The 27,873-nt window shown below is 43.5% G+C and overlaps 1 protein-coding gene and 1 pseudogene across 7 annotated transcripts in view; both read right to left on the reverse strand.

Annotated features, from left to right (window-relative positions):
- Window positions 1-19,301, reverse strand: part of ULK2 (unc-51 like autophagy activating kinase 2) — a 65,137-nt gene extending 45,836 nt beyond the window's left edge. For all 7 annotated transcript variants that reach the window (XM_060133281.1, XM_060133282.1, XM_060133280.1 and 4 more), the window contains exons 1-8: window positions 19,173-19,301; window positions 18,213-18,305; window positions 17,029-17,070; window positions 8,721-8,753; window positions 8,389-8,425; window positions 3,646-3,819; window positions 2,714-2,787; window positions 842-943 (exon numbers count right to left, since the gene is read on the reverse strand). In XM_060133281.1, coding sequence (XP_059989264.1) covers window positions 842-943; window positions 2,714-2,787; window positions 3,646-3,819; window positions 8,389-8,425; window positions 8,721-8,753; window positions 17,029-17,070; window positions 18,213-18,305; window positions 19,173-19,262 — 645 coding nt within the window. In that variant the 5' untranslated portion in view covers window positions 19,263-19,301. The remainder of the gene's footprint in view (window positions 1-841; window positions 944-2,713; window positions 2,788-3,645; window positions 3,820-8,388; window positions 8,426-8,720; window positions 8,754-17,028; window positions 17,071-18,212; window positions 18,306-19,172) is intronic.
- Window positions 19,302-26,891: 7,590 nt separating this feature from the next.
- LOC132511456 (pre-rRNA-processing protein TSR2 homolog) lies at window positions 26,892-27,242 on the reverse strand (annotated as a pseudogene).
- Window positions 27,243-27,873: the final 631 nt, after the last annotated feature.

Genomic DNA, 27,873 nt, shown 5'->3' on the forward strand with positions numbered 1-27,873 from the left:
ATTAAGTGTTCAACCTGGCTGTGTCACCGACTTTTAGAAACCATGTTGGGCAAATAATTTCACTCTGTTCCAGTTTTCAGATTCAAAACTCCTCTTTGTAACTGGGCAGTATGAACTCAAGAGGAATCATTGTGATTATACCCTAGGAGGCCTCTTTTTGACAGGATGTTAAGGGAGAGGAAGACCTACTCAAAGTAACTTCCATAAAGCCTAAATAATTACCTCTCACCCAGCAGTGACAGGAATAGAGAGCTGGGGACAGTTTCCAGTGATCTTCCCAGACCTGCCCTAGCCCTCACGTGGATTCCAGGACCCCAAAACAAGGCTAAGCAGGAAGCGCTGACATCACTGTTCACACCTATTTCCCACCAGGTTGTTAGCTAAGCTGCACCAGCTTTTATGAGCCTGGGGAACCTAAGCGGCCCCAGGCCCAGTACAACTACTAGGGAAGGGAGATAAAAAAGGAAAAAGCAAAAGATGTTCTGGCTCACTATAGCAGTTTTGCCTGTTAACAAAATCAAAATAAGTCACAGAGGAACCAGAAACACTGCTTTCAAAGTACAGGTGACCCTTGAACACCATGGGTTTGAACTGTGCAGGAACCTTTTTTCGATACATACTACAGTACTACACGATCTGCAGTTGGTTGAACCCACGGATGCAGAACGGCAAGTACAAGGGGCCGACTGTAAAGTTACAGCACATTTTCCACTGCAAGGGGTCAGCACCCCTAACCCCTACATCGTTCAAGGGTCAACTGTATTCCCCATTTTATAAGTCAAAGGCAACTGCAAAATGAGAAGATCCCCAAACTGAGCACATCCAAAAAAAGTCAAGGTACCTGAAAAGGTGGTTTTCCAACAAGGCACTGATATATCACTGTCCCTATGCTCCACAGGTCGGCCTTGGCATCATAATGTTGAGACATAATAACCTCAGGAGCCTGGGGATAAAACAATTCAAGAGACATGCATTAGGTCATTTACATAATTAATATGTATGGATTAATTAGCTGGAAAAGGTCATACTCCTAACAAAACCACAAAAATAAAAACAACACACTGTGATATTGCCCTAATCAAAGGATACTGCAATGAATACAGAACCACATTCTTACATTGAGGCTTACTGGTAAATCTCAGAAACAACGGCGCATGAAAAGAAGCAAGTTGCAGAAACAAACATTTCTATATAATATTATGGACACATAAACTACAAAAAGAGTATTAAAATAATAATAAAGAAAAATATACCCCAATTACAGGATAGAGGTTACTTCTGGGGTAGGAGAGTGGGAAATGGAAAAAGGAGGGCTACGGAGGGCACATGAACTGTTTCTGAAATACTTTGTTTCTAAAAAAAAGATCAAAGCAAACATGACAAAATGTTAACTTTGTTAAATACGGATGGTAGGTACACAAGTGTTTGCTGTATTATTCCTGTCATTTGAAAACTTTTAAAATAATGGAAAATCTGTTATGCAAAATACAATAATGAAAACTATCTTGGGACTTCCCTGGCAGTCCAGTGGTTAACACTCCGCACTTCCAATGCAGGGGGCGTGAGTTCGATCCCTGGTCGGGGAACTAAGATCTCACATGTTGCTCAGAGCAGCCAAAAAAATAAAATTTTTTTTTCTCTGCTGCTTTGTCACAGCTATTTTCCCACCCTCTCATTAGATGTTGCTTTTTAAAAATACCATCCATCAAGGCAAGCATAGCATTAAATAGGAATGTCAAATACACTTAAAAGATAGTGAAATTTTATTTTCCAGGCATAACATTTTTATTTATTGTCCTTAATAAATTTCTTATTGAGCCACCTCCCTTTAATAATCAGCCCAAGCACTGTCTATCCTCAAGGTTATTAGTTCAAGGCTGAACTACTTTCACACTCAAGAAGTGCAAAATAGTATTTAATTATATTAAATTATAACATTTACTAAATAAGCAGTAAGATTATTATCAGGAAAAAGTAAGTCTAATACAAAAAATTTTTTCTGCACTTTGATTACTAGTTCCCTTAGCTCAAAGTGGTTTTACATTAGAAGAAACCCTAATTGAACATAAAACCATTTTAAATTAAAACTGAAATAGGTACATTTATTTACTTCACAGGATTCTGAAGTTCCAGAATTAAGGTACTTCCAGGCTTAACACCTCACATTAGTTCAGAAGTTTCACAGCTTCACCCTATTAGACCTGACAGTAACCACAGGAGAGGATAAAGAGGAAAACTAAGATTTTTTTCAGCTGTTAAGTGTGACACTGATGGAAAACACTTCTACAATATAGGGATACTGTCTAAAGAGACAACATGCAGAAGATGACTACACCCTACAGCTGAAGAGGTACGTGCCCCAAAAGGTTTTTTTTTAAGTATTCCTAAAATTATACATTATGTATAGCATGACCATATTTCATCAACTTTTGTTTTCAATTTAATCTAACAGGAGATTTCTACCATAATAACTAACTAATCATGTTAAAAAATAAATGCCAATGGGCAAAGATGACAGACTTTCACAGTCGCTATACTAAAGTGAAAGACGTCTGCATTATATCATTATTAGTAATAGAATTAACATTTGTAATATAATAAAAACTCAGACTATATATAAAATCACATCTTACTTGGAAACAAGCATTATACTTAAATTCCAATGCTTATGCTGCTGTGCTGTAAACACACAAGGATGCAAACACTCACTCACCATGTACATTGGAGACCCACACAGCGTTGCAGCCATCATGTTACTATGTAGGTAACGAGCAAAACCAAAATCCGCTATTTCACAAAATAAAAAGGAGAAAATCAAATGATATCTTTGCTCAGTTAACACAGATCATATGATTCTTTAAAGATATAGGAGCATACAAAAGAACTGTGAGAAATTAAAGCTTACTGAATAAGACTGTCCACCAAAGAAAAAAGAGCTACCTCACTTTCAACAAGTTAAGAAACAGTAGTCATCACCAACTGCACAAGTCACTGCTCTGCCAGTTTTGTAACCAAGAAGGAAGTGCCACACTTCGCAAGAGAAAATGCTAATTATAACACATGATCCATTAATACAGCTCTCATCCAATATCAATACCAGTATAGAACTGGAGCTGTTTTTGTCCTCCTCCAGATACCAGATGTAACCCATAAAATATCAGAAATTTCTTAAAATATTGCTAAATAATCATTTTTCCACCAACGAAGAGAAAAACTTTAAAAAAAATCTAGCATTATAAACTGCTTCAAATAATCCTGAGAGTGCTAAAAAAACTTCCAAGTAAGAAGCCTGAACTAAATGATCTCTCAGGTCCCTCACGTTAAAATCCAACAAGCTGTAAAGAATCAGGGTTATTAATTTGCTGCCAGCAACCATGATACATTAGCTCCCCTGTGATAAGGAGAAGCAGGATTTCCTGCTGGGAGTCGCACTCAGAGCTCCTAGCATGGGGTCTTTGGCCCCGTCTAGCGCCTGCTGCCAATAATGTAAAGGGTTCCCATATCCAAATGTACCTCACTGAACTCAATAAAAATGTTAGAAGTGCCTCAACAAAGACCATCATTCTAACAAAGCTGAACTAAAATTATCTAAAAATACCAAGTCCCAAAAACGTTCTTTGCATGAGACAATACAGAGCCAGGTACCTATTTTGATGCGAATACCACTGACAGTGGCCTTCCTACGGTTGGCATAGGACAGCAGGATGTTCTGGGGCTTGAGATCCCTGTGGATGATCCCCTTGGTGTGCAGGATCCGCATGGCGGCTGCAATCTGATGCAGAAAGACTCTGATGGTGTCTTCACTGAGAGTGCCTTTAGCTGGGAGAAAAGGCGCTCCATCAACATTCAAGTATCATCTGCACATTCTGAGGAGAACACTGAGGGAGTACGGAACTGGGATTCGCATTTTCTCACTGTTTTTACTTTAACAATTTAAGTCTGTGAAGAGAGAGCGGATATCTCAAAATTTTTAATCAATCTGTTGTAAAGAGAACTGATTTACACTTGCACCTTTCATTTTCACTGGTGTTCCTCTTTGGCTTTCCTCTCGCATTTTTACTGGGAGGAATGAGCATAACAAGAGGTGCTCAACAAATGTGAGTCTCCTCCACAAGCCAAAAATAAGTCCCCTTCATGTCAAATACCTGGAATAAATGTCCACATTTAATTCCAACCATTACCTGAGCACGAATTAAAAACAGGTGAACTGCTTGGATGGCGAGACTTGGGCATCCCTTCCACGTGGGCCTGCCGGGGTTGGTGGCCCTACACCTGTCTCCTCCCATCTCCCTGTTGCCAACACACCGCCTCACTGCAGCATCTCTCCTAACTAAAGACACCCGTAAGAAGCCATGTCTTCAGTACTATGAAGAGGTGGTAGGAATGATCTGAGGGTAGTCACTGCTCAGCAAACAGCAGTGTTTCTACGCGCACACTGGAGCACGTAACGGAACAGGGCTTGGTTTGGAGTCAGGTTGCCTTTGTTCAAATCCCAGCTCCTCCACTTACTCTGTGACCCTGGAAGATGACCCCTCTGTGCCCATCCTCATCTATAAAAAGCTGAAAATAGACTAACCGCACGGGGCTGTTGTAACAATCAAGCAAGACAGCGTATTTAATAATAGAGGCTTTAGAAAAGGGTCTGGCACAGAAGTACTCAAATGTGGGCAGCACACAAATCTATACTTCAAGACAGTGGTTCTAAAAGTCATTCCTTGAATCTACATTAGGGATTTAATATCCATGGCCCCATTTTAAAGCCTTTGTGAACATATTTCTGCCCATACAACTCTAGAATATGTTCTTTATAACCTTTCCATATGCACTTAAGATTAAGAAAGAAATAACATTAACACTCAGAACAAGTGAAGTATTACTTTAAAAATCATTTTAGGGGCTTCCCTGGTGGCACAGTGGTTGAGAATCCACCTGCCAATGCAGGGGACACAGGTTCAAGCCCTGGTCTGGGAAGATCCCACATGCCTCGGAGCAAAGGCCTGTGAGCCACAACTACTGAGCCTGCGCGTCTGGAGCTTGTGCTCCGCAACAAGAGAGGCCGCGACAGTGAGAGGCCCGCGCACCGCAATGAAGAGTGGCCCCCGCTCACCACAACTAGATAAAGCCCACGCACAGAAACAAAGACCCAACACAGCCAAAACTAAATTAATTAATTAATTAATTTTTTTTAAAAAATCATTTTAATGACACATTAAGTGACAGTTTATGTCCTTAACATCTTCAAATAAACTAAATCCCCATGGTTTAAAAATTACCAAATTGGCCTTCCCTGGTGGTGCAGTGGTTAAGAATCCACCTGCCAATGCAGGGGACACGCGTTCGAGCCCTGGTCCAGAAAGATCCCACATGCCATGGAGCAACTAAGCCCATGCGCCACAACTACTGTGCCTGTGCTCTAGAGCCCATGAGCCACAACTACTGAGCCCGCACACCTAGAGCCCATGCTCCCAACAATAGAAGCCACAGCAATGAGAAGCCCGTGCACCGCAACAAAGAGTAGCCCCCACTCGCCGCAACTAGAGAGCGCCTGTGCACAGCAACGAAGACCCAACACAGCCAAAAATAAATAAATTAATTAAATGTATTATAAATAAATAAAATTTTTAAAATGGATGGTACAGGGCTTCCCTGGTGGTGCAGTGGTTGAGAGTCCGCCTGCCGATGCAGGGGACGCGGGTTCGTGCCCCCGTCCGGGAGGATCCCACATGCCTCAGAGCAGCTGGGCCCGTGAGCCATGGCCGCTGAGCCTGCGCGTCCAGAGCCTGTGCTCTGCAACAGGAGAGGCCACAACAGTGAGAGGCCCACGTACAGCAGGGGGGGAAAAAAAAAAAAAGGATGGTACAGTTTCTTCCATTTCATTCATTTACATTTTCATTCTAGGGCTTAGAAAAATTTTGCTACTTTAAATGACTACGGCTGCTTAGAACCAGTATCACTGCCCCATGACATACTATTGAATAGACTTAGGGTTTATCTGATTCAGAGTCCAAATTCTAACACTGTTCCTGTGGGGAAAAATTAATGACCTAGTTTAGGCTGCTTCTGGGCACAAACGACAGTAAAAAATTCACATATTTCTATGAACACAGGATGCCTACTCTCAACACAATCCCATAAATTGAAATTCTCACGTTAAAAGTTTAACATTTTAAAGGCACAGCTATCATGAAAACTCTCAGATGAATGAACTCTTGAGCAGTTCGCCCTAGCAGGGCAGGCTCAGCTGTGGCTGCCACACTGAAGATATCTGCTAGAATTAAAGTACAACTTACCAACTACTCTACAATTTGTCTTATTTAAAACTTGCAATTGATAGAAGTTGTTTTCTATCTTTCGATAGAAAAGGGACTTTATTTATCAAAGCAAATAAAAGGACTAAATAGCTGTCTTGTGATTTAGCGGCATTAGACCATCCAGACCTCTGGCCGCCAGATCTTCCAGACCAGTGCTCTCCAACAGAAATATAATTTGAGTCACATACGTACCTTCAAGTTTTCTAGTAGCCACATTTTCAAACATGAAAAGAAACTGGTGGACTAACATATATTTAATCTACTACTTCCAAAATATTATCATTTCAACCTATAATCAATATAAAAAACTTAAGATATAATCATTCTTTTTTCCTATGAAGTGTTCAAAATCCAACATGTGTTTTATATCACAGCACGCCATCTCAATTCAGACTAGCCACATTTCAAGAGCTCAACAGTCCCACGTGGTCCATGGTACCATACTGAAGAGTAGACAATTCTTTAATTCTAGACAATTCCTTAAGGACCAAATTTAGGTTACATGTCTCTTCAACTGGCAGCTAGAGACCAGGGAGAGGTTAAATAATGACCAAAATCGCATAGTGATTAAGTTATATGAACAGCAGAACTACTGCAAACCAGCCTGCCTGCCTGACTGCAGCATTCTGGTAAGCTCTTTACTCTTGGGTCTCCTGTTCTAGCACTATTGCTCTGGAATATCCAATGCAGAGCTCAACATCACAGACAAAAGTGCTGTCGAAGCTAACAAATCTGCTACAGCAGCATCAGCACCTATGTCAGTCCAACAGGATTTCTGTGAAAGAAGGAAACTGATATTCCAATGAGGGCTCTAAACGGCTAAGGTGCCCCTCAACCTGACCCCAGGGAAAGGAGCTTTCATCAGGATCACTAAGCAGTCAAGGAGTTCAAGATTCAGAGGCGGACCAGAAGGTAAAGGCAAGGTGTCTTCTAGCTCCAACTCCTCTCCCCCAGCAGTGAAGAAAGTGCCTGTCTCTGCACGGTATCCACTAGGAAATGACATTTTGAAAAATCTTTTCATCAAACTGAGAATTTCTTAAAAAAGAATCTCAGGGAAATACAAAAACACACATGGACTAAACTCCTGGGTTCAGGATAATGGCTGTCTCTAAGCGGGAGGGACCGGAGTAGGATCACAGAAGGGCCTACAGGAGCTTCAGCTGTATTTAGAAGGAGTAATCCTTGTGTTCTTTACATTATTTCTACATGGCTTTCCAAACCTCAGCAATATATTCTAAAGATTTTTAAAATCTCATTTTCAATTGCACTCCTCGTTTACTTGAACATTTGAAGTATGTTGTTTCTCTTCTGTAAGCTGTCCATACCCTTTGTGCGTGTATTTACTGCTGTCTTAGTGTTTTCACAAGCAACTGTCATGGCCTGTCTCTAGGCTGCGTGACGAGCCTCTCCCTTTTTGCCTACTCCCCGTGTATCTTTAAGGGGAGAGAAAGTAGGTGCTGGCCTCACCTAACGTCGTTTTAAAAAGCACTTTTGAGGGACACAATTTGATTTGAGCACTTACTGTCCTACATGAATACACTTTAGATACTAGCAACATCCAGTACTAAAATCTTACCCCTGGGCCACAAAATATCTTACCTCTGGGCCACATAATAATTTCAAGGTTACACTTAATCCCTTATAACATTTTTAAAAATTTACGAGCAACACTCACATTAATAAACACATTCTTGGATACATTCTTCCATTCTGGTTTGCTTTGTTTTGTTTTGTTTCTGTTAAGTAAATTAAATGGACTAAAGGTTCACTGACAGCAGCCCACTAGCATCTTTTGAAGAGAAATTCTGTTGGTTTTTCTCTCTTGGGGAGAGGCCCTACCTCTCAAACTGTCCGAGAGAGGCACACATAAACAAGTACTTATACACAAGCAAAGTTTAGGAGCAAAACCACAACAAATGACAGTCAGTCAGCAAAGTGACCACAATTACACATACACAAATATTTACTGAATGTTTCTATACAAGTACAGAAAACAGGGGTAGCATATTTCAGAAGTAAATGAAGACTAAACAGACTACATTACTACACTGAACACTGACAAAGTAAAAAAAATTACCTTGCAAATAATCTGCCAGGTCTCCACCATTGCAATACTGATATATAAAAGAAAAAGTAATTAAAATAAGACACTGCTTCAAGCTTAATTCAGTTCATTATCAGTTAACTTTAATTAAAAATACATTTGTATATAATATAAATCTAGTCTCACAAATTATAAGAATTATAGAATCAACATTTTAAAGTTTTATATTCCTTATAAAATAGAATCTAAATCACTGAATCAACTTTATTAATCCAAATTTTCAAATAACCTACCATCAATTTTAAAGTACCTATTAATCAAAAGAAATTTGAAATAAATTAAACAGAAACCTGTATACTACCTACCTCCATCACCAGAAAGACAGAGTTGGGTAATTCCTGAAAGTAAACATATTAAATATGGTTTAGATTAGAGAAAAAATTAAGCACAAATTTTAAAAATAATGACAGTTAATAAAAAAAGTACATGTGTCCATTTTAAACAAGTAAAATGAACTCACAAAATCCATTCGTAAGTGAAATTTAAAATCCCCAAAACAATGACATAGCACCTCAGCTTCAATGACACTAATGTAGTCATCAAAAAGTTCAATTCTATTCATGGAAAGAACTAAAGAAAGATTCATCTTTTGGTTATGGTTATGGTAAATTTACCGCTTGTGGAAAAAAGGAAGGATTCTCTGGTCCTCAAGGAAGCACTTCCACTTTGAAAAGTTTACGATTTGGATCAATGACTTGATAAATCCTCCCTAGCAACACTAAATGCACAATCTGAGTTCTGGAATACATGATCCAGGATGCTTAGTTCTTTGTTTTTCTGTATATTTGAAGGCAATCACATTACTTGGGAATTGCTGGCAAAGGGAAGACATTTTATCACATGAGAAAACATTAAACATAATTTTCAACAAAATTTTCTTCTTCTCAAGTATAAAATACAAAAATCTGATCTCAAACCAGTGTTGTTTATTCATGTAGGAGCACCATACCCTAGCTACTGCAGAGGAAAGAGAGCGAGGGACTCCTAAGGGGAGGCTAAGGAGACACAAAGAACTTCTGTTCCTTCAGTATGACAAAGACACATTCCCGTCTTGGTTTTCACAATTTTGGGGGTACACATAACCACTTAGTTTCCCCAAACATTCACTCACTCATTCAATAAATAAGGCAGAAATACTTTAACATCTTTGACTTCTCGGGCAGACCTTCTTTTGCCCACCTTTGAAGCAATGAAAATCTCCACAGATTCAATCATTCTCTCCAACACCCCCCTTGCGTAAAGGCCCGTCCCTTACATGAAGCACCGGAGTAACCTGCAGCAGGAGGAGCTGCAAGAGCCAGGAAGACTCAGCAAAGGAAGGAGAAAAAAACATTCATTTTTTAGCAAAACCAATCAAGCCATCTATATACAAATCAAAACTGAAACAGTACTGGAGCCCAGGGAACTAAGAAATGCTTGTAGGGTCAGCAAGGCTGAGAAGTGAGGCCAACATACCTGTGAGCCAGACCACACCAAGGGTTTTCCAAAGCTGAATATACACTTACCCTCCCTTCTAATGTTAAGACATCCACATCCTCAACTACTCCCCAGAACTTCCACCAACAAAACTAAACATAATGAATTTCATTTTAACATTTCCCTACTCAAAGTCCTTATTAACTTGATTAAAAAAACACCTATTCTCTAAAAAGAAGGGGAAAAAAAGGATATCATTATGAACAACTCAATGCCAGTATGCCAAAATTTGCATGAAACGAATACACTGAAAAACAATTTGAGGGGCCTTCCCTGGTGGTGCAGTGGTTGAGAGTCCGCCTGCTGATGCAGGGGACACGGGTTCGTGCCCTGGTACGGGAAGATCCCACATGCTGTGGAGCAGCTGGGCCCGTGAGCCATGGCCGCTGAGCCTGCGCGTCCGGAGCCTGTGCTCCGCAATGGGAGAGGCCACAACAGTGAGAGGCCTGCGTACCGCAAAAAACAAACAAACAAACAAAAAAACCAATTTGAGGAAAAACGCAACTTACTAAAACTGACAAGAAGTAGAAAATTTGAAAAGGTATGTATCTGTTAAAGAAACTGAATTATAATTTAAAACCTTTCCACAAAGAAATTCTCCTTAAGTTTCAGTACAGTCCCAATCAAAATCGAAGGAGGTTTTGTGCATGTGTGGAAGTTGACAAGTTGATTCCAAAATGTATGTGGAAATGCAAAAGGCAAAGAATAACTAAATATCATGCAGAAAAAGAAAAATAAAAGTTGGAAGATTTATACTACTAGATATCAAGTATGATACTAGATATCATAAAACTATACTGAAAAAGACAGTGAGGTAAAGGCTAAGGGGACAGAAAAGAGTCTAGAAACAGGCCCCCACACGTGAGCTCGCAATGCAGAGATGACAGTACAGAAGGGAAGGATGTCGGTTCAGCAACAGATCAACTGGCTCCCCTTTGTAAAAGTAAATGAATTGTGATCCCTACCTCACGCCACATACAAACTCATTTCCAGGTAGATTATAGAGCTAAATGTGACAGATAAAACAATAAAGACTCTGGGGAAAAACAAAGAACATCCTCATGACCCTAGGGTGGGCAAAGTTTTCTTAAATATGACACAAAAGCACTAAATACAAAAGGAAGAAACAATACACTGGACTACATTAAAATTAAGAATTTCTACTCACCAAAACAAACGGTTAAGATAGCAAAAAGGCAAGTCAGAGTGGGTAAGTCATTCACAACACCCATATCTGTCAAACGACTCATATCCACAATATATAAAGAACTGTAACAAATTAATAACAAAAAGACAACCCAATAGAAAAACAAGCTTCTACAGGAATTTCAAAAAGATATTTAAATGACTTATAAACTTACAAAAGGTACTCAAATCAGGAATCATCAGGAAAACGCCAATCACAATCATAATAAGACACCTCATCACCTGAATGGCTAACACTGCCGAGTGCTGGCAAGGATGTGGCGTGACAAACTGACGAAATGTGGTGGGAGTGTAAGCCAATACGCTGGCAGTATAAGCTAGGCCTATGCATAGCCTATGATCCAGAAATTCCTCTTCTATAATGAAGCCTCCGTAAAAACCCAAAAGGACAGGCTTCCAAGAGCTTCCAGGATGGTGAACATGATGAAATCTGGTGAGAGTGGCCCACTCAGGGTGGATACCTTGCCCTAAGCATCTCTTCCATCTGGCTGTTCCTGTGTTACATCCTTTTATAATAAACCAGTAATCTGGTAAGTTTTCTCTGAGTTTTGTGAGCCACTCTAGCAAATTAATGGAACCCAAGGAAGGGGCAGGGAGCAGACCAGAGGGCTGGGAAAACCACTTCAACACAAAGGACAAAGAGCTGCCAACCCTGATTCCCTCTTCTTCACCTCCTACAGTACCCAAGTCCTATCAACCCGGCCTCCTAGACGTTCCATCAGTCTGTCCAGGCCTCCCCATTTCCACTGGCGCCTTCACCCACCCAAACACCTGCAGCATGGTGGCCCCATATCCACCCATGCCCACTCTCCACAGAGTAGCCAGTGTTTTACACACTTTAAGAAACTCGTATGGCTATTAATTTATAATGGAGAATATGTCTTTCTCTAACCATAATGATTAGGTCTAATACTCTCTCTGTATATACTCCCTAACTGGCATAAAAATACCTGGAATGATAATTCATAATCAGAAGACTGCCCAAGGATTACAGAAAGAAAGAAAGCAAAAGTAGGTTTTCCCCTTTCCCCAAAAGAAGAAAATTGCTTTTTTTCTTGATTATAAAAAAAAGTATGTGCTTATTGCAAAAACTTAAGATACATAAAATCTGAAGGAAGAAAGTTAAAAAATCACCTTAATCTCACCATTTGAAAGAAGCGCTACTAATATCTCAGTGGTCTTGCTTTCATGCATCTATAATACTTGTACACATATTCACACCCAAAGGAAGCATGTACATGCTAGGTTTTTTTAAATTTTAATATCCTTCCATATCTTTCTTTTACTCATACAATCATAAGTTAAACATACACATACTTTGAGAAAACGGGATATCATATATAGACGTCTGAATCTTGCTTTCCTCACTCAGTAATACACCAAAGAAATCCCTCCAGGTCAACTACATACAGACAACCCTTTTTCATAAGTGTGTTATATGTCATAGTGTGACTATATCACCATTTATTAAGCTATTCCCTCGCTAAGGAACATCACTTGTTTCTAGTTTGGGCCATTATAAGCAAAGCTATATTGGTTCTTGGACATACATCCTAATTCTCAAGCTTTTATGGCTCTGGGATAGATGCCCAGGAATCTGGGTTGCTTAGTAAAAGGGTGTGTATTTCTAATGATGACAGATATTTCTCCTCATTGAAAGATTTTTTAACTACCTATTATATACAAGACACTATTCCAGGTCCTGAGGATACAGCAGAAAGCCAACAGAGTTAAATGCCCTGTTCTCCCCAGTCTTCAATTCTAAGAAGGGAGGGTCAGGCGCAAGACAACAAACGGAAGAAATACGTATGCAGAGCTCGTTAGAGGTGATAGGTGCTCGGGAGGAGGGGAGACCGCGCTGGGGAGGGACTGCAGTTTTATTTAGGTGGCTAAAGAAAGCGTCCCTGAAAGCACAGCGCTTGAAGAAGGACCTAAAGGAGGCTGGGGCGTGCCTGTGCAGGCTACAGACACGGAGACCGTCCTGTGCATACAGTCTCCCTGTAGGGGACACGGCGCTCCAGGAACCACAAGGAAGCCCGAGTGGACGGAACACAAGCAGCGAAGCACAGAGCAGGGGAGCCAGAGCCAGGGGCAACGGGGATGGGCTTTCACTCACAGGAATGGGGTCCGCACAGAGGAGGAACACACCCTACCTGCACTACGGGGGGAGGGCTCTGACCGCAGTGTCGGGACTATTCTTCAGGGCATAGGGGCAAGGTGTCGCCAGACAGCATCCCCAAAACATTCTAGCGGTTCACATTTGTGCCAGTGACACAGGAGAATAGCTTACACCTCCCCCCAACCCCACCAGTAAGAATTACTGCACTTTTTAATTTTGCCCACCGGAAGGCTGAGAAGTGACATCTGTTACCTTAAGTTACATTTCCCTACTTGTTCATGAATATCATGCATTTCTTAGCCATTTTTATTTCTCTTATAAGAACCAACAATTTGTATCCTTTGCTCACTTCCTCTTTGGGTTGTCTTTTCCTTAATTTGTGAGGTTTATGCATTTTAGGTGTCAGCCCGTCACCTTTCAGGTTGTACAAATTTTCTCAAACTGCCATTCGTCAACTCCATGTTTTTGCATTTTACTGTGGTATAGATTTAAGCGTACAAAGACTTGTGACACATGTATACACCCACATAACTACGCTTCTAGTCAAAATACAGAACATTTCCATCAACCCAGAAAGTTCCCACATACCCCTTTTCTGTCCATCCCTGATACCAAGTAGCAACCTCTGATCTGCTTTCCCCAATTTCTATCACCCTAGCTGAGTCCCATCTCCTCTTGAAACTCACAAAAACAGAATCACACAATAGCTGTATATAGCTGGCTTTTTTTTTTTTTTTTAAGCTGGCTTCTTTTTCTCAACATAATGTTTGAGATTCATATGTTATGGCAACTAGCACGTTTGTTCCTTTTTATGGCTGTCAATTTGTTCACAATATTATCTGCTATGAAATAATTTTTAAAAAATTTTGTATGTCCCTACCACTTTTATGGCTTCTGAGTTTATCTTGATTTAAAATACCTTTCTAGCTCTTAGATTACATATTTAAGCCTTTAATTCATCTAAAAGTTATTTTGGAAAATGATGAAAATAGACGTCCAACTTCATTTTGTCTCAGTTTGCCAGCACCCTCTATGAAATGCATCTTTTTCTCACTATACTAAAAATTACCAAGAGGTGGATGTTTATCCAGATCGCTGACATTCATGCAGGGAAGTATTCCCAACTAACAATATTTACCTCATGCCCAGAATGCTCAAAGATATGCATCTTCTGAAAAACAGACATGGTATCACCCTCCAAATGGTTCTGCACTGTCCTCAAACTAGAGATCCACCCCATGTGGCCCCTCCACCCTCTCCTGCATCACTCAGCACTACTCCTACCTCCCATCTGCACTCCCACCACATCCCTTCTTCCAGGTCCTAATGCTAGCTCGTCCCTCCTGTCAGCTCCTCCCAGAGGCCGCATCTGCATGGGAAGCTGACCTGTTCTCCCCGCCCTCACTGGAGCCCGGCCTCCTCCCACTTGATTATAGATACATATATCTATTTAGAAAACTCTAAAATAAATATAACAAACAGTGGTTGTCTCTGGGAAGTGCCATGTCTTTTCCAATTTATTTGTGTTGACAATGTTGGAATATTTTAACTGTGGGCATATATTACTTTTGTAATTAGGGAAAATGTGTTTCTTTTTAAGTGTCATCCAAACTGAAACCTGATCACTACAAACAACGTCAAAAGTTCTCAATTCATCAAAGTGCACACAAACTTGAGGTGGACCTCCACAAGAGATGGCCAGTGAGAATGGTGCCAACACCCTGTACCCCTTGATGAACGGTCGGAATCCAGGAAGCAAATCCAAACTCTGTTTACTTGACAGCCAAATGCTGAAGACTAGATTCATTCGACTAATGGTTCTTAAGTTTATTTTTACAAATTAGTTCCAGGAGTACACAATGCACAAAACAGTAAACATTCTCATGCAGTCACCTTGACATTCCCAACTGTTCCTTAATTCTGGTTTCTGAGTACATGTCCTCCCTGATGCTACCTCATTCTGCAGCCAAAACCAGTACTTTTAAATATTTCTCATTCTGATAGAAAAAATCCAACTACACTCTCTACCCTGAAAGCAAGACCTACTCTGAAATTGACAGGGTTTTCTGCACTTCTCAAAAGATGGGAAATTAAGAGTTAATATTATTTAACAATTTTTGTACGAGGCGCTGACTTGTACCACGTGGTGCCCTCTATCTACAGAGACTAAAACAACTACACAAACAGCTCTGAGGAGAACCGACATTTCAATAGGGACTCTGACATCAGATCAGTTTTACTTTAAACTTTTTTCCCCTTTCTTTCTACGCTGCTTTGAAATTTCTCAAATGAAGGAGTAAATTACACCTATTTAAATAGGTAATAAACTATACCCACAGCACGCACATATTCTGTGTGTGGAGTTTAAACTGCAACATTTTTGCAGAACAATCATACACTGCCATCAAAAACTTTAAAACTGTTCATGCTATTTTTCCTAGTAATTCCAATTCTAGAAACTCAACTTACAGGAAATAATTGGGTATCTTCAGAAGGTATGTATTCTCCTCGTAGCATTTTTTTTTACAATGGGAAAAACCTTAACATCTTATAACATGGGTTTAGTTAAATATAAATACTCTGTGGTATGATATGACATGAAAAACGACTATATATATATTTTTAAAGGACATATAGAGAGCAGTCCGCTAAAATTAAGCACACTAAGAGCAAGGACTTCGTTCTACTCACGGCTTTGCTCCTCTGTTCCTTGCACTTACAAACGCCTGGCCACCATAGCCCCTCAAACCTCACGCGTGCTCATCAGTATCAGACCCCTGGGGCTCTCACTGGGTGCATATCACTGGCCAAGTGTGATTCCAGTATTCAGGGATTCATAAAACACAATATGGCCCCCAAATATAAGCCAACTACTTGCTCTGGTGCTCCACCCAAAAAACAGGAATTTTCTCCAAAGTTGGCCTTTTAAAAAGGATTTCCAAGGGTAATTTTGACTATATAGAAATGCTGCCTTCGAAGGTAACTTCTGAGGACTTCCCTGGTGGCGCAGTGGTTAGGAATCCGCCTGCCAGTGCAGGGGGACACGGGTTTGAGCCCTTGTCCGGGAAGATCCCACATGCCGCAGAGCAACTGAGCCCGCGAGCCACAACTACTGAAGCACACACACCTAGAGTCCGCGAGCCGCAAGAGAAGCCACCGCAATGAGAAGCCCGCGCACCATGATGAAGAGTAGCCCCTGCTCACCGCAACTAGAGAAAACACGAGCACAGCAACGGAGACACAACACAGCCACAAATAAAAATAAATAAAATAAATAAATTTATTAAAAGAAAAAAAACAGAAAGTAACTTCGGAACCCAGCCTTCCCACCTCCACATACAATGCAAGTCTACTGTATGCCATGGCGATAATCCCAGACAAATCTAGATGAATATGCAGAGTTTCTTTGTTTTTATTCCACGTATTGTCTAATATCTCCACCATTAGCAAATGTTGCTTTTGCAATAAGAAAAAAGCTCTACCTGAATTTTTAATAGCTCAAAATAGTCCTTTCTACATTTATCACAGAGATGCTAGATCTGGACTTGACCTAAGACAACACTACTCCTATAGTATATTATCTGTCAGTAAGTTTACTCATGCAGCCCATTATTTATTTTATCCTTCTGCCCTATGCTATTGTAAACAAATTCTTAATTAATAAACACACAGCTCAAGCTATATATCTTTTCAACAAGAATAAGGCAATTTTCTATTTCTGTTAAGATTCACTTAGATTTGTATGAAATAGAAAAAAATTTAAGTTCTTTATTAACATACAAATATTTCTTTAAAAATCCAAAATAAGGTACCTGAACATCATAGAGCGCTACAATGTTTTCATGCTGAAGTTCCTGTTAAGAAAATCGAGAATTCAAAATATTTGTATTTATTCTAATAATTATAATATTTCAATACACAAATAAAATTAAGTATACACACACATATATATCCATTTATACTACTTCTAGTATACCATACTTCTGTTACTAGATTAGAACAATTCAGTCTACTGAAGAATAAAAACAAATGTGCCTGATCAAACTTTACTTGGGGCCTAAATATTTTTTTACTGTCCTAATTTTTTAGACTCTTAACAAGGTGAGTACTCTCAGTTACAAAATAAAGGTCAGAGTTAGTATGACCACATACTTTCTGCTAGTCTTTCAGATTTAATATACAATGTCTAACAAGAAAGGCATAAAATTCCAAAGTGCTTTTAAAAAGCACCATTTGCCTAAAAGAACACGAAGTATACTTCAACAAGCTATAATTCTTACCAAAGAGCTGTCCAGAGAATAGCAGTTCTGATGAATGTTAGATGAAAGTTCCATGTTTATATTACTTTGGGAAACACTGGGTTAAACACACCTAAATTGGTCTCTTCATTGTATAATTTTTTTCGACTTTCTTTAATGAGTCAAGTGCTTTGTCACTCTCCAAGAAGTATTTAGTAAACAGGATTTTCCACACTTATTTGACCACGAACTCTTTTTTTCCCTCAAAGCATCCCACTTGGATAACAGTGCTTGTGAGTGATCTAAAAAGACCACTTTAAATAAATAAAAATAAAAAGACCACTTCCAAGGAAAGTAACTTTGTTCAATTTATAAGGAAGAAAGATTCCAACTGCCCCCATTTCTCCCCCCCCCCAAAAATTAACTATAACATGAAAGGAATCAGCAGAAGAGATAAATAATGTGTAAGAGGGACCTGCCTCTTCTCAAACAATAAGGCAATAACTAAGGGAAAGAAATGATGAGAAGCTAAAAGCAGTTTTCATCTAATCCCTCTAAGCATTGGCCAAGAGCCACAAACATCTATTCTTAAAAACAGCTTCCCAGTACTCAATGTTTCAAAAAATTGAGCATGCAAAAAATGAGAGCAACAGGTGAACATTCTCAAACTTGGGGCCAACTACCAAAATTGCAAAGGATGTCATCATGTATCCATTTAAGTTTTGATCTAGTATGAAATATCACATAAAGAAACATACCTTTAAGATTTTAATTTCCTTCCCAAGCAGTATTTGCGATTTTGACAAGTTCTTTTTATTAATACTTTTAATAGCTACCTCCCAATCAGTTTTCTGGAAAGAAAAAACAGTTACTCCTGCAAATTATTCCACAGAAACAATGCAACAGCAAAAAAAAAAATCTATAAGCATAAAGATGTTTTTAGCAAATTCATGTAACAGCACTGAGAAGAAAAATAGAAAAGAACCCGAATCTCTAACAGGAAAATTATTTTATAAATTAAAGGTGTAGCAAGCTAATGTCCTACAAGATAGCCAGTAAAAATAAATATGAAGACCACGTAGTAACAAGCATTAAGTGAAAAAAGGACACAGTTTATTTACAACTATTTAAAAGTTATGGAGGATAACCTCGGAGGTGGTATAGTTAACTGAAAACAGGATTTGACAGCTAGGTAGGATTAAACGTGTTTTCGCTATTTTTTTTCCCTTGAGTTTTAAGTTACTCTCATGATAAAGTCAGTAGTATTTATTACTTTATCGGCTAAGCAACCAGGCCATCCCTTTGGACCTGCCCCTTGCCCCAAGCCTTCTAGGATTATTTCCACTCCCGAGGTGCCTTTCCAAATTCTTTAGATCCTAAAACCTGCTGGGGACCTGTTTGCGAAACAGCAGAAGCTTTTAAAAAAAAAAAAAAAATGCTAAGCCCGCTTACGGGTCGATTTGGGTCTCCCCGCGCCCCGCCCAGCCCCGGGGACTGAGGCCGGTGGGGCCGTCCGGGCCCCGCGTGGGGAAAGGCGACACCGAGTCGGGGAAGCCCCGGGCTCGCGGACCGCCGGCCGGTTTTCCGCTGGGCCTGCAATTATTGGCCACCGGGGAGGGTCCGTGCGCTGCCGGCGCGGCCCCGCCGCCGCCCCCTCGCACCCGCCGCGACCGCGCCTCAGGCGCCGCCGGCCGCCCGGCCCGGCCGGCGGGGCTCACCTGGCGGTGCCGCCCCCGGAAGACCACAGCGAAGGCCCCGTGTCCCACGAGGTCCCGCTTGCTGTACTCGAAGTCGCCCACCACCTCCATGGCCGCGCCCCGGGGTCGGCGCGGGCGGGCGGGCGGGCGGCGATCAGCACCGCGGGCCCGCCGGCCCCGAGCGCGCCCGCCGGCCGCCGAGCTGGGGCAGCCGAGGCCCCGGGCCCGAGCCGGCGCTCATGCCGAGAGGCCGGGCGGAAACGGGGAGGCGCCGCGCAGGGCCGGGGTCAGCGAGGCCTGGCCCGGCCCCGGCCGCTCCTCATGCCGGCCACCGCCGGCCGCGGGCTCCCTGGAGAAGCGGGCCCCCTGACGAAGCGGGCTCCCTGGCGAAGCGGGCTCGGCGCTGCCGGGCAGGGGCGCCGCCGCCTCCGTCACTGGGCGCCCCCGGGGCCGCGCGCGCGCCCGGGAGAGGTGCAGGCCCCGGCGCCCCTCATCCCCGCCCTTCGGCGCCTCGGTCTCCCCGCGGGCACTGCTCAGCGCCGGCCGCCGCCCTTCGCCGGCCCGGCCCAATACCCTACCGCCCAGCCCCGCAGCAACCCCACACGCGCGCGTCGGCCGCTCCGCGCCGACTGCCGGCCCTCCGCGACGTCAGCGCATCTTCTTTATCGCAGCACTCGGCGCGGCAGGCGCGCTCCCTCCGCCGGGAAAATGAGTGCCCAGCTGCTGATGGAGGCGGGAGGGAGCGCGCGAGCCTGCGCGCCGCGGGCTGGACCCGCTAGGAGGCGGGCTTCGGGGAAGCGGGTCGCCAACACCGGCTGCGGGAGGGACAAGGGCATCCCTGTGCAGAGTGGACCCCGGGCCTGCGGTGAGGGCAAGGGAGCATCTCCCAGAGCCCGGCCTTTCCCGCGCCCTCCAAAGCCAGGGGTCACGCTGCCGAGTCCCAACCCTTCTGCGTTTACTGCTCAGGGTCCCTCACGACGTCGTGTAGGGCAGGGATCCTGCACTTCTTGGGGTCGCTTGGCTTCTATGAGAAGCTGATGACAGCTCAGGACCATCCTCCCCGAGAATTGCCAATGCTCGCAGACTCAGTTTTGCATTCTTTCAAGGTTCTAGTGAGAACGCTTGATTCCCACCTCCGGTGTCCTGCCGGTGTGACCTCAGACTTACCTTAAATCACACAAGGGAGTTTTCTTTTCCACCCGATTATTAACGTTCAAGCGACAAGGAACTTATTTGTCACCTTTCCCTCAGAGGTGTCTTAACGAAATCATTTTATAAACCACGTGCTTGAGAACGTCAGAAATCATGCACTGTATGTTCATGCACTGTATGTTCACTGGTTTAACGTATTTGCTCTCAGGTTATCCCTCACCTCCAGAGCTACATTTCCCACACCAGGCCCATCCCTGCACAATGACCTCTGAAGGCAGGGACCCTGAGAACCTCCAACCTTGAGGCAGTCAGCAGAGAAAATCTCCGGAGAGGAACTGGCCCCTTCCTGAAACCCTTAAAATATGGGGTCTTGGGTTTATGCTCCCAACTGTGCACACCTACCTAATTCCCTCCCTACTTCAAAATCTGGCCCAGGTGCATGTTAGGCCCTGTGAAAGTCTGCAGCCTTCAAAAATTAAGAGCAAATGAAGCAAGTTTGCACATACACACAAAAATTCATGTGGAGATGATTCCTTACCTCTGAAAGATTCTCTATCTTCCTTTCTCTTTAAACATGAGTATTTAAATAGGATATAAGATTCAATGTGCCAAAATTCACTGAAAAGTAGTTCTCTGGGATAAATATCTTACAGGCTGTAGGACCCTGGACCAGCCACTTCATGTCCCCTGCCTCGGTTTCCTCATCTGTAAAGTGAAGATATAACATCAACACATACCTTCACTGGGTTGTTAAGAGGATTGAAGGACTGAAATGTGGAAAGAGCTTGGAAGATTGCCTGGTTCTACAAAGCACTATTTCAGTGTGTGTTGGGTAAGTAAAGTGAGATCAAAGCTGGCCATAGGCAACCCTTCCCCAACCCCGGCCCAGTGCTAGGGTCTCCCCCTTCCCTCCTCTGTCCAGTCCCCAGGTGGTGCTTAGGTGAACAGAATGCAAGCTCTGCAGTTCTAGGGATGGACCGCTACACCTTTGTAAGAGCTGTTTATCTAACTGTCGCCTGGAGAATTCACTTCCTATAAACTTTCTGTGAAGAATCAATGGGTATAAAATTTTTGGACAGCAGGGAAGCAATGGGGAGGGCTAACACACCTGGACCAAGGCTGGCAGCCTTTCCCGTGCAGTACCTGACAACAGCCAACACTCCATGGAGCAGAGGGCGAGCTGCCCAGGCTGTCCTGAGGTGCCCAAGCTGCTAGTTTCAGGATCTGTCGCTGAGGTGCCTCGTGGGCCTCAGCACCCTCCGGGAGCAGTGCTTCGACCTTCCTGCTGGTCACCTCACCATCCAGGTAAGGACAGGTGTATCCTCTGTCAGCTGAGCCAGTGCATGAGACATCATTCATAACTCAGCCCTGTTCACATGGTTGCATCCACTAGGAATTGAAGTTAATTGAAGCTAATAATCAATATACAATTTTGAGCTGTTTATATTTAATATCATTAAAATCATATCCCCACGGTAGGACCTTATGGAGATGTTTTAAAGAAGCCACTAGAAGCCCTTAATTCAGACCTGCATCCCATCCCGTACACACAGGCTAAACAGGGGCCCCAGGAACCATTGCTTTAAAAAATAAAGTATGCAGCATGCACAGAAGGATTTCTGACCTCAGGGCTCACTATCGAGGAGAAGTGGGGGGGGCATGTGGGGTGGGAGAGCTTTGCTAAGGAGATGTTTAGTTAGTGTTTAGTTAGGACTATGTCGATAAGCACATAACCAACATCAAATGTGATAAAGCAAAAAAATAAAAGAGGAATGTAGATAAAGATACAAGTGTAGCTCTCGGGTTCCCAGCAGAGCCTGGGACTGGAGGAGGAGTCTGCTTCTTTGTTCCTTCCCCTCAGGGCTCCGTGGACAGGGCAGAAGAGCAGAGAGCCAGTAGCCGGCGGTCTCAACCCCAAATTCTTCAGAAAGGGATTCTGATCAGCCCCGCTTAGGAGAGATGCACTGAGCAATCATCTCAAGCCAGGGACTGGAGTTGAGGGGGGCAGGTCGAGTTGTCCAAGGCTGTGGGTACTGCAGGGAGGGTGGAGAAGCAGGGGCTGGGTGGGTAACTCAGGAAGGGTGACCGGGGGGCAAATTTAGGTTTTAATCAGGAATGCAAGCAGGGGAGATTTTTACTTTACTTCTGAAAGCATGCAAAGTTGCCAATCTGATTCACTTTCATTGTTCTTTGTTCTAGTAACTGTGTGTGTATATGTGTGTGTGTGTGTGTGTGTGTGTGTGTGTGTGTGTGTAAACATGCCTGTTGACAAACTATTGAAATGTTTCAGTTAGTAAATTGTGTAATAGCAACCGCAGTGAGAGGTGAAATCACTTACTAATAAAAATTCTAACATAAACTTAGTTGATCAGCCAAATGCCACGGGATGCTATGACGGTAAAAGGACCTCCTGTGACAAGTAAATGTGACCAGTGTTCACGGCCCCATCTCCCAGGCAGGCAGGCGTTCTGAGATCAGGAGAATCACCAGTCAATTATCCTCTTCAAATCGCATCATTGCTGTTTGCTTCTATTTTCGTTCTATTGTCTCTACTTTGATCATACTGCTGATGCTTTGAAATTCTTGGGACTGTTAGTGTGCAGAGCTTTGTTGTTTATACGTGTACGATTTTAGAGTAAAATATGGCAATAAGCACATAAAGTGAAGAGACAACAAATTTGGATACATTTCTTAAAGCTTTTAGAAAATATAACCACAAATCTTCTGAATCATAAACACAAATCTTCTGGAATGATATGAAAAATAGACTTCAGCCAGGAATTTTCTTTTTTTTTTAATAAATTTATTTATTTTTGGCTGCATTGGGTCCTCATTGCTGCGCGTGGGCTTTCTCTAGTTGCGGTGAGCGGGGGCTACTCTTCGTTGCGGTGCGCGGGCTCCTCATTGCGGTGGCTTCTCTTGTTGCGAAGCATGGGCTCTAGGTGCGCGGGCTTCAGTAGTTGTGGCTCGCGGGCTCTAGAGCACAGGCTCAGTAGTTGTGGCGCGCGGGCTCAGTTGCTCCGCGGCATATGGGATATTCCCAGACCAGGGCTCAAACCTGTTCTCTGCACTGGCAGGCGGATTCATAACCACTGCACCACCAGGGAAGTCCCAGCCTGAATTTTCTGGTACTGTGATAACATGGCAACAGCAAGGAGCATGTTTCTTTTCTTTTCTTTTCTTTTCTTTTGGCCTCACCACACAGCCTGTGGGATCTTGGTTCCCCAACCAGGGATCGAACCCGGGCCCCAGGCAGTGAACGTATAGAGTTCTAACCACTGGACTGCCAGGGAATTCCCAGGAGCATCTTTCTATATTGTGCAAGAATCAATATAAAATTTTCATTTCTAAAATGAAAAACAATTTGATTATTTCAACCAAAAATTTGAGCAGCTTATATTTGCTATTGCTATAACTGTTAGACCCAAACAGTGCTCAAAACTTGAATTATTAAGTTAAAACGCTAAGCATATATTTCACAGGAATGGCTATACTGTTCTATTAACGCTAATGGTTGGAATAAAGAATATTTTCAAACATCACAAGGATAAATTTCAGAAAACATCATGAGTCCATTGTCCAAATAAAGCATCTGAAATATTAAAACTCCTAAAGGAAATACTTGATTGATGTGACCATAAAGGAAATGAAAAAGTTTTAACTTTGAAACAATTTTATTCAGAAACTTTTATTTTTGGCCATGCCATGCAGCTTGCAGGATCTTAGTTCCCCAAACCAAGAATCGAACCCAGGCCCTTGGCAGTGAAAGTGCGGAGTCCTAACCACTGGACCACCAAGGAATTCCCTCAAAAACTTCTTAAACAGGGCTTCCCTGGTGACGCAGTGGTTGAGAGTCCGCCTGACGATGCAGGGGACGCGGGTTCGTGCCCCGGTCCGGGAAGATCCCACGTGCCGCGGAGCGGCTGGGCCCGTGAGCCATGGCCGCTGAGCCTGCGCGTCCGGAGCCTGTGCTCCGCAACGGGAGAGGCCACAGCAGTGAGAGGCCCCCGTACCGCAGAAAAGAAACAAAAAAAACCAACTTCTTAAACAGAATCTACTTCGTGGTTTAAAAAGAATAACACATCTTCAGCCATGATGGATTTACTACAACTTTAGACAAGAATAAGATCAACATCAATGTGTAATTGCAGCCTAGGTTTTTGCTCCCTCTTGTAAATCACATACCTACTAAAATGAGAAAACAGCTGTCCCAGCTGGGTTCTGCAGAAACAGATGCTGACCTGCAGTTGGAATGGAGATGCTCATTAGGGATTGACACCAGTGACAGGAAGGACAGGGACAGGAAGGACATCAGTGACTGGCACAGGGAGAACCCTGATGCAGGCTTGACCACGCCTGGGCCACCCCAGCAGAAAGCTCTGGAGTTGAGCCCAAAAAGCCCAGCTCACCCATCACCTGCCAGGGCTGCCCTGGAGGGCATGACCCCAGGTGGCCAGGCTGCTCTCAGGCTGAGGTCCTGGAGGAGCAGACAACTGGGGACTGACAGTCTTTCCCCAGCTGGACAGCACGTCCCTCCTCCCAGGGGAGTCTGGGTGGCGCATCTCCTAGGCGACCACAGACTACAACTTTGGAAAACGTATGAGTCAGGCTGTAAAGTTTCTATCGTTATCAACGACAAGTTTCACAGACAAGTAGTTTTGCTTTGCTTTGTTTTTAAAGAGAAATACAGTTTATCTTGGACATGTTCAGAGCACCGCTGTGCTCTGTTCATCTGTCTGTCTGTCTGCCCACATGTCCCAGGCTGCTGGCATGGGCCCAGGAACGGGCCCCCGGCTGAACTCCCAGAAGGCTGATTCCAGGGCTGCTCACAGGTCCAGACACAGATTAAACAATAAGATACTATTTATTAAGGTTTTAAGCCTCATCCCTGAACTTGGATGGGATGAAGATTTGGAGAGAGGTTGGAGGAGACAGAAAACAAACCCAGATCCTGCAAGCTCACCACGTAGCCAAGGTTTTAGGCTTCCTGAGGGAACCCAGGGCTGGAGGCCAAGCTGCGGGAAGCGCGTGTTCCTGGGAGGTTCTGAGTTCTGGGCAGGGTGAGAGCTGCCCTCTGTGTGTGTGTTTATGGGAGCAGGGCTGGAAGGTGGGCGGGCTCCACTGTTACTTTGGTTCACGTCTTCAACTACAGTAAGTCCCCTACATACGAACTTTCAAAGTTGCAACTTTCAAAGATGCGAACGTGTGTTCGTGTGTCCAATCACATTACGTTAGTTCACGTCTGGTGTACATTTTCACGTGCAGGCATCCTCTACAAGTGGTTGTGCTTTTGTGTACTTTACTGTGCAGTACTGTATAGAGTACAGTACTAGTAAAAGATAGAAGTGTTCATTTCTTTGGTACTAGTGCAGAACTTAGAATAAACTATTTCTTTAAAAATTATATTTAAAGCCATAAAATAATTTCACTCTGAAGAATTTTTTTTTTAACATCTTTACTGGAATATAATGGCTTTACGATGCTGTGTCAGTTTCTGCTGTATAACAACGGGAATCAGCTACATGCATACATATATCCCCATATTCCCTCCCTCTTGTGTCTCCCTCCCACTCTCCCTATCCCACCCCTCTAGGAGGTCACAAAGCACGGAGCTGATCTCCCTGTGCTATGCGGCTGCTTCCCACTAGCTACCTATTTTACATTTGGTAGTGTATATATGTCCATGTTACTCTCTCACTTCGTCCCAGCTTACCCTTCCTCCTCCCCTTGTCCTCAAGTCCATTCCCTACGTCTGCGTCTTTATTCCTGTCCTGCCTCTGGGTTCATCAGACCCATTTTCACTCTGAAGAATTTTGAATAGGAATGTACTTTAGATATTACAGATATTGATTGACAGATAAAAATCAGACATCATCTTTTTAATCCAATTACTTCACTGTGACCACATTTGTTAAAACTGAGATCAATATTATGTGTGGTCTTTATGATTTCTTTGGATCCCTAGAACCTATATTTATTTCAGCAGACACAATATACTGGTGCACAAAGTATTATAAACCTATTACAGTACAGTACCATATAGCCGATTGTGTTAGTCAGGTACCTAGGCTAACTTTGTTGGACTTACGAACAAATTGGACTTAACAAACGTGCTCTTGGAACAGAACCCCTTTCGAATGTAGGGGACCTACTGCGTCTCCCTTCTGTCTGCATGCTCATCTCACCGTTCCCAACCCAGCCCGAGTTTGGTTCCCTGGCGCTGAGAACTGGTCCTCTGCTGGTCCCCTCCCCTCACAATCCACCTGCCCACTGTCTCCAGTCAGGGTTAGCTCCCCTCCGGCCCCACCCACACCCCATGCCTCGCCCATCACACTGACTGCACCCAAGAGGGCTGCGCTGGGAAACCAGGCCTCATCACTCAGTAACTTAAGGCCCAAGGGGGTGATGTGAGTGGGGTCCCACCACCCCAAGACCAGGCCCTTCCTCCCCTGGAGGAGGCTGGATAGGGGATGGGGAAAGCGTTGCGGGGGGCGGTAACCAGTCCAGAGGGCCACAATCCTCCAGAAAACTCCTACAAAGGAGTCTCAGACAACCAGCAAACAAGGGCCCCAACCATTTCCAGCCCCATCATTTTTCTCTCTGCACAATGAACCGGCCATCCTCCATCATCTCCTCTTCCTTAATAGTCTGGGAGTGGGGACCCGAGGGTTCAGGCCAGGGGCAGACCCCACCTGTAGCTGTGACTCCATCTCCGCTGGGGGTCCACATCACCCTCACCCTGGTCAGTCTCTCTGGCGGGCCTACGCTCTGAGGCTATGACCCTGCACTTCCTTTGGGAGGTGGGGAGCCCACTTCCCTCCGAGCAGCCCCATCACCCTCTGGAGGTGGTGGGACTGGTCTGCAGAGGCTGGCTCGCCATCCTCCCCAACCACACCACACTCCTTGGTCGTGAGCTCCCGAGGGAGTTTTCTGTCTCATCTAGCTCCAAGTCAGTTGCTGGGTCCACGACGTTGGTGGGTGAAGGTCCAAACAGTGAGCCTTTTATTCGCGGAGGTGCTCACTGTGGAAGAAGCACTCCTCCACTGCACACCCCCACCACGTGGCCTTCCCCTGGCTCTGCGGGCCCCCAAGGCATTCTCCACCCGGATCTGCAAGGCCCGCCAGGCTTCTAGCGCCGTGCAGTCACTAGTTCCCAGAGTGCTCACCAATTTTCCCCATCTGGCTGTAGGCCCCACAAACAAGTAATACAGTTGTCCCTCCGTATCCATGGCGGATTGGTTCCAGGACCCATCCGCAGATGCTCAAGTCATTACATAAAATGGGTAGTTCAGCGGGCACTCCGTATCCACGGATCTCGCATCCACGGATTCCGCGTTCTCGGATTCAACCAACTGTGCATTCGCGGATATAGAGGGTTGACTGTACTGTATGTACTTAAACTGCAAAACTGAACACTTGGAAGATCGTTTAGTGGGCCTTGCGGGTTATGTGGAGCTAGTAGAACAACATCTAAAATCATACATTAAATTTGATGGTCAGTGCGCAAGAAAAATGGTTTCAATCATAAATATTTATGTGAAAATTTTAATGGATTTTGTACAGACAGTGC

The sequence above is a fragment of the Lagenorhynchus albirostris genome, chromosome 20, assembly GCF_949774975.1.
Source record: "Lagenorhynchus albirostris chromosome 20, mLagAlb1.1, whole genome shotgun sequence".
Lineage (NCBI taxonomy): Eukaryota > Metazoa > Chordata > Mammalia > Artiodactyla > Delphinidae > Lagenorhynchus > Lagenorhynchus albirostris.